At 43.0% G+C, this 12466-nt stretch overlaps 1 protein-coding gene across 6 annotated transcripts in view; it reads left to right on the top strand.

The window, feature by feature from the left end:
• Positions 1-12190, top strand: part of LOC138651064 (carnitine O-palmitoyltransferase 1, liver isoform-like) — a 37177-nt gene extending 24987 nt beyond the window's left edge. For all 6 annotated transcript variants that reach the window (XM_069741021.1, XM_069741018.1, XM_069741022.1 and 3 more), the window contains exons 11-19: positions 1484-1672; positions 1879-1984; positions 3713-3829; positions 4086-4250; positions 4468-4602; positions 5441-5593; positions 5684-5797; positions 6112-6204; positions 7410-12190. In XM_069741021.1, the coding sequence (XP_069597122.1) occupies positions 1484-1672; positions 1879-1984; positions 3713-3829; positions 4086-4250; positions 4468-4602; positions 5441-5593; positions 5684-5797; positions 6112-6204; positions 7410-7487 (1150 nt within the window). In that variant the 3' untranslated portion in view covers positions 7488-12190. The remainder of the gene's footprint in view (positions 1-1483; positions 1673-1878; positions 1985-3712; positions 3830-4085; positions 4251-4467; positions 4603-5440; positions 5594-5683; positions 5798-6111; positions 6205-7409) is intronic.
• The last annotated feature ends 276 nt before the right edge of the window (positions 12191-12466 follow it).

Genomic DNA, 12466 nt, shown 5'->3' with positions numbered 1-12466 from the left:
CAATTTTTCGTTTTCATTTATGCCTCCCCTTCTTCCCAGAGCCATAACTTTTTTTTTTTTCCCGTCAACATGGCCATGTTAGGGCTTGTTTTTTGCGGGACGAGTTGTACTTTTGAATGACGCCATTGATTTTACCACATAGCGTACTGGAAAACGAGAAAAAAAAAATCCAAGTGTGGTGAAATTGTAAAAAAAAAAAAAAAGTGGAATTCCACAACTTTTTTTTTTTTTAATTTATTTACCATGTTCAGTATATGGTAAAACTGACCTTGAAATATGATTTCCTAGGTCAGTATGAGTACACAGTTATGAAAAATGTATATTTTTTTTATTATTTTAAGTGGTGAAAAAAAATTTCCGAAATCTTTATGGAAAAAAAAAAGGTTTCGCGTTTGTCTCCATTTTTCGAGATCCATAGCTTCTCCATTTTTTGGGATCTTTAGCTGGGTGAGGTATTTTTTATTTGCACCATGAAGTGACATTTTTATTTATGCCATTTTGGGGTGGATATAATGTTTTTATCACATCTTATTGCATTTTATTACGGCAAAAAAACGTAATTCTGGCGTATCTGTTTTTTTTCTCATCATTCCGTTTACTGATTGGATTAATTTACATTATATCTTGATAGATCAGACATTTATGAATGCCACAATACCAAATATGTGTATTCTTTTTTTTTTTTTTTTTCAATGGGGGTGATTTGAACTTTTGTGGGGGTGTGTATGTATGTATATATATATATGTATGTATGTATATATATATATATATACACGCACACACACACACACACACACACGTACACACGTATATTATATATATATATATAATATACATGTATGTGTGTGTGTGTGTGTGTGTGTGTATATATATATATATATATATATATATATATATATATATATATATATATATATAATATTTTTTTTAATTTATTTATTTTTTTAAATGTGTCTTGTTTTACTTTTTACTATGTTCAGCAGTTTCCTTAGGAAAGTTGAAGCTGTGATTGTCTGATCGCCTGTACGTATCAGCGCTTATTCACTACTATGTGTAGCAGAAATCATGATCTGCTATGAACATCGGCCACAGGCTGGCGTTCACAGTAGGATCGTGATGACAGGCACGGGGGTCTTCTGCAGACCCCTGATTGTCATGACAACCCATTGGCACCACATGATCACATGACCGGGGCACCTATGGGCGGGACTTGTGACGCGCTTCTAGCGTGTTAAATACCGCTGTCAGTGATTGACAGAGGCATTTAACTGATTAACAGCCACTGGTGGATCGCGACTCCACCCGCGGCTGTTAGAGGCACTTGATGGCTGATCAAGCAGCCATGAAGAGCAGGCTCAGCGCGGTAGCCTGCATCAAATGCAGGAACACTGACAATGACGTAAATATGCATATTACTTGTCTTACCATTTTTACTATCCCATCTTCATTTCTTTCATTTTGTTTCTCTCTCTCTCTCTTCAAGGACAACTTGGGCAAAAACTCGCAAGTCTTATTTCCGCAGCGGGAAGAACTTGCACGCCCTGGATCTAGTGGAGAGAGCTGCTTTCTTCCTGACTTTAGATGACAGCGAGCAGGGTCTCCGCACAGATGACCCAGTAAACTCTCTGGACGCCTACGCCAAATCTCTACTACACGGGAAATGTTACGACAGGTCAGCAGTCAACATCTAAATCTAATCCTTGAGGGGTGGGCCAGATTTCACCTGGGTCCTCTAGACCCTGCCTGACCGGGCATATATGAAGCTGTTGGCTAGGGTCAGGAGACCCGGCGGTCAGATGGAGCCTTCATCCTCACAATTTTCTGCATTATTGTCATGTTTCCTGTAAGTGACTTACACACGGTCTGTTCTCCTCTTAGATGGTTTGACAAGTCGTTTTCCTTTATCGTATTCCAAAACGGAAAAGTGGGATTAAATGCCGAGCATTCGTGGGCAGATGCCCCCATCGTCGGACACATGTGGGAGGTAAGGTTAAAAATGAACACCTAATTATTAATCCTGTTTCTCGATTCTCCACAAGGCAAAGTGTGCACATTATTAAGTAGACCTTATGAGGCTGGTGTAGTTACTATGAAAATCCTTGTCTCAATGGCAGTATAGTGCTTTTTTGAAACTTTAAAGCACCTTGCTAGTATTTTTTTTTTGTATTTTACCCCCTAGAGTGGTATCACTAATGTCCGATCTCTGCCTGTAGTAAAATACGTACCAGCCGCCATCTTCTACTGTTCCCGGAGCCGCTCTGGTCCCGTTCCTCACAAGTTCTCGGTATAAGACTATGGCACACCTCGTTCTCACTCTCATAGACTTACATTGGGATGTGACCTCCGGCTCGCCCCGGAGCATTCCGGTAGGTCACAAACCAGCAGAACAAGACCAGAGCAGTGCCAATGACTGTAAGCATAAGGCTACATGTATTGCTGATACCACGCCAGACTAGTGCTTTAGCACAATCTCCATCCACCTAGCCTGATTGACAGCTCCTCAGTGTCCCTCCTCCCTGCTGCTGCGAAGATCTCACACTGCTCAGTACAAGCTGCAGAGACTGAATACACATACATAGCTCTGCTATAATCTAAGTACATGTATGTCCTCCGCTGCATATATGTTACATAAACACACAGCTCTGCTATGGGCACATTATATGCAGTCACGCTTCTGTCACCAACAGAGGAGGGAAACTGAAATGCATGGCTGTGATTGCAATGTGTGCATAGCAGAGCTAAGTATACTTGTATTGTAGGCAGTAGAGGTGTAAACGCATGTCCTGTGTACATATATACGTTACATAGCAGATCTGTGTGTGTGTGTGATATATCGGAAATTCTACCGCAAGGCATCCTTTGTCATTGAATTGAACCTCTTTAAAGGGGTTTGTTTCAGGTACTTTAATGGGGTATTCCCAGCTCCAAGATCTTATCCCAATATGTAGTAGGTGTAATAATAATAATAATATTAGCAATACTTGCAATTAGAAGTGTAGAATAGTTCTTCTGATTCTCTGTCTTTTTCCTCATGTGCAGGATCTTAGGTATCCATGGTTACAACCACTGATATAGTGAGAGCTAGTTGCTAGTGGTCGTAACCATGAATACCTAAGGTCCTGCAGTGCCTGCACAGACATAGCTTATCAGAAGAACTATAATACATTTCTAATTGGGGGTATTTGCTAATATTATTATTATTACAAATACCAGATATTAGGATGGGTTCTTGGAGAAGGGAATTTCAATGTGCTTGTAAAAACAAGCAACTCTGCAACTTTGCTTCTTATTAAAAATCTTCCCCGTTCTCAAGAATGATGGGAGTTGTAATTTTCTGTCTCAGAGCAGCTGGTTAAAAGAAAACAAAATAAGACCCAAAGTTATTAAACAACTTTGTTGAAAGAACAGCGCCACATTGTGGTCAGATGATGATCTAACCCAAGTGCATAAAACTTTTTTCTATTCGCCACGACAGCACCCTTTCACATCTCTAGTGGGTGCTGTCGTGGGCTCTATAAAAGAGCATTACCGGTACGTAATCCGGTATTTTCTATTCGCCACGACAGCACCCACTAGAGATGTGAAAGGGTGCTGTCGTGGGCTCTATAAAAGAGCATTACCGGTACGTAATCCGGTATTTCGACTGTATAATAACAACTAATTTTTATCACTTTTTGGTTTTTTTTCCCTCTGCTTATTTTTTGCCTCCTAGTCAATGTTGGCCACAGACTGTTTCCAGCTCGGGTACAACGATGAAGGTCACTGTAAGGGGCAAGTAGATACCACCGTGCCATTACCAAAGAGGATGGAGTGGGAAATCTCTGACGAGGTGAGCGACCGCCCACCAACTTTCCCCGAAAACAATTTTTTGACTTTGAGAAATCTCTTCCAATAGGTTACATCTTTATTAAAAAAAAAAAACCCTCTTCTCTCATATTGGATAGGTTCAGGGTTCCTGCTTTTATGTAGGAGTTTATAAATGGATCGGTTCAGGATTTCTGTATTGCTTTCTTCCATAACTATACTAAATTACTGCTTTTTTATGTTGTTTCTTACATTTTATGCTCCTGTTTTTTCCTTAACAGTGCCAAGAAATAATCCAAGATTCCCTAAAAGTTGCCCAAGCCATAGCGGACGACGTCGACTTCCACACTTTCCCCTTCAAAGACTTTGGCAAAGGTTTAATAAAGAAGTGTAAGACGAGCCCCGACGCTTTCATCCAGATCGCTCTGCAGCTCGCGCACTACAGGGTGAGCCTAGACTCGACAGGATAGCCCTTAGTATCATGCATTTACGTAGGAAAACTTCAGTCTTCAGGTGGATGAATGGTGTTCAGGAGCTTTGCCAACTCCATATCCTGCAGGTGCCAACTGTCTTATACAGCCAGCTCCGAGAAGTAACAGCAGCGAGCGGAACTAACTCCGATCGCTGCTTTTTAACCTAAAAGTCTCTTTATTTTTTTTAAAGGATAAAGGAAAATTCTGTCTGACCTATGAAGCTTCCATGACGAGACTTTTCAGAGAAGGAAGAACAGAAACCGTGCGTTCATGTACTATAGAGTCCTCAAACTTCGTCAAGGCCATGATGGAGCCATCTAAAACGGTGAGAATCCAAAAAGCATTTACAGTGATCATTGGATGCATGCACTGGAGACCTCCTTGTGCGTAAGCCAAAAGTATTCTCATGTCACCTTTTACCCATTGGAGACCAGAAAAGGAGTCCTTTTTGCCTCCTTTGGCAGATTTTTATTTCTCCACCTATGTGGAATAAAGTACTCAGCAAGGTAAATGACTGATAGTTAACTCGCTGACAATGCTTCTCCATGTTGTCGATGAGGAGAACCAGGAATTTATTTTCAGGAGAAGCACAAGGTCTAGAAACGTTCCACCACCACAATTGATGTGTCCACAATGGTGTTGTGCCCGAAGCCCAACAATATCAGTACTACTCTCATAATGCTCGCTTTATTAGATCACCTTGCTCTTAGTATATGTTGCTACAGTGAGCCATCAACTAGAGTTGGAACGAATTGACTCAACACATCCTAGTGCATCGCTCACAACAGAGGTCAATGGCTACGGGACGGCGCAGAAGAACGGCCTCTTACCTGACGGCATCCACGGCTCTTCTTTCCATTAACTGGCCACAATGATGACGTCAGGACAGCTAATAAAAGAAGAGCCGGTGATGTTGGGAGGTATCAAGCTGTTCTTCACTCCCATCCAGCAGCTCTTGAACTCTGCAGTTGCCGATGGACGTGCAAATTGATTTGCACCCATCAAATGGACTTGTCCATGTGAAATCCATCCTCATGGGTCAGCGTTCCAGATACCATGATCAGTGGGACATTTGGTCGTATTTGAACACATGGCGCGGACATCTTGGCCTGATACCTTGGATCTCACAGCCATTCTCTATTTTATATCCCTCCCGGTGATAGAACGAAGAGAGACTGAAACTTTTCAGATCGGCCGCTGAGAAGCACCAGTTGCTCTACAGGAACTCCATGACCGGGGCCGGGATCGATCGCCACCTCTTCTGTCTCTATGTAGTTTCTAAGTACCTTGGCGTGGATTCCCCTTTCCTGAAGGAGGTATGTAATCCTGACAGCTGGAGACGAACCTCTCACTCACCAGACTGACGGTCTTATTAAGTGATTTGTCATGTCCATGACTCCTCCTAGGTCCTCTCTGAGCCCTGGCGCCTCTCCACCAGCCAGACGCCTATTCAGCAAGTGGAGCTGTTTGATTTAGTCAATCACCCAGAGTACGTCTCGTGTGGCGGCGGCTTTGGACCTGTAAGTAAATTTATACTATACATATCTATAGATTTATTTTTGGGCCCTTCCCCACCTGGGTGCGACTGCAACCCTTGCACCCACTATGGTACATAGCTGCCGTCTGTCATTGTAATCCACCTCCAGTGAGAAGACGGTGATTCTAGAAACCCAAATAGTGGACCACCTAAGCCAGGACATGTCTGTTGTCAGTGCCCAAGTGGTCAAAGTGGAAACTGCAATATGGCCGTTTTCCAGGCTCATGTGTATCTGATAGTAGCAGGAAATAATGTCCCTAGTGTCTGCTGTCTCTGAGTCCATTTTTATTTTCACAGGTGGCCGATGATGGATACGGGGTCTCCTACATCATCGTTGGTGAAAATCTTATCAACTTCCATTTGTCCTGCAAATTCTCCAGCCATGAGACGGTGAGTTACTTGGCTTGTCCGCCATAGAGAGTCCTCCTGATCCATCGCACATGGTCCAGCTTCAGCCATCTAGCGCGGACATCCATTTTCACCCTGAGATTTGATTCCTTCATCTCCAAGTGTCTCTATTCTGATTTCTGTTTTTATCACAAAATCAGTTGGTCCATGTAAAATAATTAAAATGGGGGGGAAATAAAAAAAAATAGAATAGTGCTCCCCTTTGGTATAGAAATTCCCCTCCGAACTATTTTAGTAGTACACATTGTATCCCCACTATTGTGTCAATGGTCACAGGAGGGCACAACATGTCCCCCGTAGTCAGATCAGGTCTTTCCCATGACTCCCCAATAGTTGACACAACCTACTCCAATTTTTAGCACTCGCAGCTGCACCCCTTGCCCTCTGAATCACAGACCGGCTCGGTAGTGTGGTCATGTGTGTTTCTCCAGAAAAAGTAGCTTGATATGGCAGCTGGAGATGACTAGGAAGACTAGTCCAAGAGGTAGGTCCTCGGGTAGCTTCTCTCCACCACGCTCCCTTTGACTGACGGGTCTCTCCTTCACATATACACACACAGGGATCAGTGTAGGGGGCGAGGAGAAGACACTAGGCACTTGCCTCCTGGACTAGTCATCCTTGTTGCATAGTCCCCAGCCGCCATTTCAAAGTATGTTGTCTCTGAAACAACATGGCGTTTCGGAGTGAAACATAAACTGCTGCCATAATGCAGTCGGTCTCTGATTCCTGCTGCCCGTGGGTCAGACAGCATGAATAAACTGACAGGTTCCCTTTCAGGGGGTTATCTATTAAAACAAGTTGTGACCTATCCATTGGGAGATTTTATCCCCAACGCGGAACTTTTATTAACACCATGACCGCCATTTTGTTCATTTTCTATGGGGCTGCTGGAAAAAGCCGAGTGCAGCGCTGCACTCATTACATAGAGTGAACCGCCACTCCATTCATTCCCTGTTAAGGATAAAAGTTCCCCGTTCTGCCTTTTATGGTGTGTCCAACTACAAGCTATCACCTATCAATGTCATCCCAGTGATTCTGCCATTTTTTTTTCTCCAGGTGACGCTCGGTCACCTGCTCTCTTCTGAGCCTCCATTAATACCTGGCTACAAGCCTTTAGGCCCTGTACTTAGTGCCCATTCGGCCGGCATATTAATCAGTCTTTTTTTTTTTTTTTTTCCTCTCCGCAGGATTCCCACCGTTTTGGCCGACACATTCGACAATCTCTGCTGGATATTCTCAGCCTGTTCAAGCTGGATAAGATGTAGGACATCTCGACATATGCCAGGCTTAAAAAAAACATCTCCGTCAAGTTACCCCCAAGGAGCAAGAAAAATAAAACGTACCAATAAATTGCTGCCGAATACAGGGACTATTGCGTTATTTTACAGTAACTCCGCAGACTGTATGGACTGCCTTTACTAGCAGTACAATCATGGCAGCCAGCGGCCTGTCGGGTGGAGAGATCTCTGGGGTCCTGTGTTCACGGCTATGGCCGACGACTTATTGTATGAAGTGCAATGTGACCAAGCATCTTGTGTGGGGTACTAGAGATTGGACAAGTCCCATGTGTGAGCTGGTGCCTTATGTGTTCTGTCTTATTGCTCATAGTGATTGTTTTATACCGACTATATTCAACCATTCCTCATCAGTTGCGTTTTCTAGGTTTCGCCTCACCTCTGGGGTTTCGTCCATTACTTTCAATACGCTTTGTATTTTTGGCTTGTAATGTTATAGGAGTGTTTGATTGGCTGCTTTTTGTTTTGTAACTTTTTTTTTTTTTTTGTTTTCTACCTTTATTCCATTAACTATTTTCTAATCTACAGATACAGAATTTTTCTGCTTCACTTAAAGGGAACTTTATTTTTACCTATCTTTTTGAAGGGTTAAGGGTTTTGGTTTGCGAAGGCAGCATGAAGGTGCCGCACCGTTTGGAAGGAACGTGATGTTTCGCACAGCACTCAACACCTCTGGGGTGATTTGGTAATTTTTATTATTTTTTTTTTAACCGATTTTCTCCGAGACCCCATTCACTTCAATGGCTTCTCATAGCACATACACAATATAGGGCTATTAAGTTAATGGTGATCCCGAAGGAGCGCTGTGTGACATTTTGAGGTAGGCCACTCACAGATTTTGCAATGTATTGACCTCTCGGACCATGGTCAATCCATATATTGCAGCCATAATACAGGCATGGCAAGAATGTTTCATCAGAGAAGGATCCTCTGTTTAAATCTGGTTTTTATCTTAAATATAGGGTTTTTTTTACTTGTTTTTTGGGGTTAATTTATTTTTCATTTCACAATTTGGACTTTTAAAAAAAATAGAAATCTTTTAATTTTCACACTGGCCACAGGGGCCCTTCTACACTCCTATTTTCTGTTCTTTCAGGAAATGCACATGTACATTAGCAGCAGTGAGCAGACCCCGCCCCTTTCTTTTGCATTGAAGCATCTAATCAACGTGTGCAAAGGTCACTATGAAGGGAGGAGGTGATTTGGGACATCACTTTCTGTGAGTGGTGGATCCTGTGTTATTAGCTGTTTTTTGTTTTTTTTCACAGATTTTAAAAAGGAAAAAATGCATTTAACAACAATAATCTGATTTAAATAAATAGGTCATCTTCTGAGGATACATTTCCTTTTACAGCCACTGACATTGATACTATTTGCTTTATTAAAAGGGAAGATCTAAAAATCCAAATAAATGTTTCCGAACATCGCCAGCATTGGCTACAAGACCGGAAACTGTGATTGCCGTTTTTCTAAATACACCAAATCTTCTAGCTTGGGTTGTTCTCACACCCCGACATTTACTGTCCGAATTCGGACTGTGATGTCGCCGGTCAGTAGACGCACAGCCGGTCTGATCATCGCGGTCCGTACTCGCACCGTGAATGTTAGAAAAGTGTAAGCAGCCTTATGCCATTGTTTTTTTTCTAGGCAAAGTAACTAAAAGCGGACAAAAGCAATCGTACTCAATTAGGACCCGAGCATGCTCATATAACACCTTATCTGAGCACGCTCGCTCATCACTACTGCCTATCCTTCACCGTCGGAGTTGAAGCTAACATCTGACATGCTGACAATCACTTTACTGACAGTCGTTGCATAGTTAGAGTAGGATTGGTCCAAAAATGGAAAAATGTGACTGACTATATTTATTGGAAGACTCTGCCTTTGTCTTTTTTGAAAAATTTTCCAAAATTAGGGCCAATTAGAATTTACACACCGGGAACCAGGGCGTCTAATCGGGATAAGAAACTGGAGGCATCGTAGGGGTTAATGTCGTAGTTTTACTAATCCTAAATATTTTTCTCTGTTGCAAAATATTAAGAAATGATTTATACTTGATCCGAAACCAAAAAAACGGGTAAAAGAAAGTAACAGTCTGTTTTTTGCTGTGGTCTTTTTTTGTGCACGTGGCCTAGTCTCTAGCTATGATTTCTACCTACTGCTGATATTTCAGGTTTTTCTTCATTTTTATTGTATTACCTCTCTTACTTGCGCGTTGAACCTTTTGTTTCCGTCTTACTGAGCTGAGTTACCGTTTCTGCTGTTCGTAATTTCTCTCTCACACCATATGACGTTAGATTGTACCGTGTACGGAGCGCACGCGTATATACGCCAGGACAACGTGACACCAGTGATGGTGCAGATAGTGCTCTCACTAATAACACCAGCAAGGGGCATCCTACCATGTAATTAGTGACATCAGTCAATGTGCACCCAATCATTTCACTAGTGACACCGGCGAGGGGACAGCCTATTATCTCACTAGTGACACCGGCGAAGGGACAGCCTATTATTTCACTAGTGACACCGGCGAGGGGACAGCCTATTATCTCACTAGTGACACCGGCGAAGGGACAGCCTATTATTTCACTAATGACACCGGCGAGGGGACAGCCTATTATTTCACTAGTGACACCGGCGAAGGGACAGCCTATTATTTCACTAGTGACACCGGCGAGGGGACAGCCTATTATCTCACTAGTGACACCGGTGAGGGGACAGCCTATTATCTCACTAGTGACACCGGTGAGGGGACAGCCTATTATCTCACTAGTGACACCGGCGAGGGGGACAACCTATTATTTCACTAGTGACACCGGTGAGGGGACAGCCTATTATCTCACTAGTGACACCGGTGAGGGGACAGCCTATTATCTCACTAGTGACACCGGTGAGGGGACAGCCTATTATTTCACTAGTGACACCTTCGAGAGGACAGCCTATTATTTCACTAGTGACACCGGCGAGGGGGACAACCTATTATTTCACTAGTGACACCGGTGAGGGGACAGCCTATTATTTCACTAGTGACACCGGCGAGAGGACAGCCTATTATTTCACTAGTGACACCGGCGAGGGGGACAACCTATTATTTCACTAGTGACACCGGTGAGGGGACAGCCTATTATTTTACTAGTGATACCGGCGAAGGGACAGCCTATTATTTCACTAGTGACACCGGCGAGGGGGACAACCTATTATCTCACTAGTGACACCGGTGAGGGGACAGCCTATTATTTCACTAGTGACACCGGCGAGGGGGACAACCTATTATTTCACTAGTGACACCGGTGAGGGGACAGCCTATTATTTCACTAGTGACACCGGCGAGGGGACAGCCTATTATCTCACTAGTGACACCGGTGAGGGGACAGCCTATTATTTCACTAGTGACACCGGCGAGGGGGACAACCTATTATCTCACTAGTGACACCGGTGAGGGGACAGCCTATTATTTCACTAGTGACACCGGCGAGGGGACAGCCTATTATCTCACTAGTGACACCGGTGAGGGGACAGCCTATTATTTCACTAGTGACACCGGCGAGAGGACAGCCTATTATTTCACTAGTGACACCGGCGAGAGGACAGCCTATTATTTCACTAGTGACACCGGCGAGGGGGACAACCTATTATTTCACTAGTGACACCGGTGAGGGGACAGCCTATTATTTTACTAGTGACACCGGCGAGGGGACAGCCTATTATTTTACTAGTGACATCGGTGAGGGGACAGCCTATTATTTTACTAGTGATACCAGTGAGAGGACAGCCAATTATTTTACTAGTGACACCGGTGAGGGTGCAGCCTATCATTTCTCTAATCACACCGGTGAGGAGGCAGGCTATCCTTTCACTAGTGACAATGGTCAAGGGGCGACTATCATTTCTCTAGTGACGCCAATAAATGAGCAGGTTCTCATTTCATTTGTGACATCGGTGAGAAGGCAGCTATTATTTCACTAGGGAAGGGACGACCTAGGATTCCACCAGTGATGCTAATGAGGAAATGAATTTGGATATGCCATAAATCTGACTGGTGTGGGTGATGGCTGCCCCATCCACATTTCCAGCAGCGCAGTGGCCGCATGTCTGGTTATTCTCCATTCTATTCCATGGGAGGTAGAGCGCTGGCGGTCTATCGCTCGTACAGCCGGCAGCGCGCTCTCCCACATTTGGCTGAGCGTTCAGGTGCATTTCACATCAGTGGTTTCTGACGACTTTCCTCTGTTTGAGTCCTGTACATCATGTTCAGAGGCTTCATTATAATGCTTACTTGTATTTTATTCAGACCTGTATAGGATTTTGCATTGCCTCCAGTTATTTAGTACTGCCATCGACAATGTGCGGCATTACTAACTCACGTCACTCCACTCATCCTCTTCTCATTTGCTGCCGTATTATTTAGGGCGACTTTACGGTAACAGATATTTAATGTCATTGTGCTATATTTGATTGCACTCCGGAGAAACTTATGAAAAGGTTTTCGCATGAGTTTAAGTATGTTTCTTTATATATTTTACGCCTTTTTTTTATTATTACATTCAATTTGCTTTTCTGTGTTCTTTGCATTTCTTCTTGTTGAGAAAACATTTGTATATTTTTGTTTTTGCCATTATCAATGCAATTTCAATTTGGGAAGGACTTGAGGGCAATAAAAAGCCAATGTTTAACGTGTCGTGTCATAGAAGTGTATAAAAGGGTGTAATGTACCCTCTACTGTGAATAATACGGAGATTACAAGTCCCTTAACCGTATAATAAGACCAAGTCCTGGAACTACATGATGAACAGATTTTTTTTTTTTTTACATTTTTCAAAGAGATTCAATTTTTTTCTTATACACTTCAGCACCTCATTTTTAGAGCGTAAAAAGAAGGATTTTTGGTACTCACCTTAAAATCTTTCTTGGGAGCCTTCATTGGGGACACAGCTTAAACATGGTTACCT

The sequence above is a fragment of the Ranitomeya imitator genome, chromosome 10, assembly GCF_032444005.1.
Source record: "Ranitomeya imitator isolate aRanImi1 chromosome 10, aRanImi1.pri, whole genome shotgun sequence".
Classification (NCBI taxonomy): domain Eukaryota; kingdom Metazoa; phylum Chordata; class Amphibia; order Anura; family Dendrobatidae; genus Ranitomeya; species Ranitomeya imitator.
The sequence above is the reverse complement of the archived record's forward strand: the minus strand, read 5'-3'. Positions and strand labels throughout refer to the sequence as shown.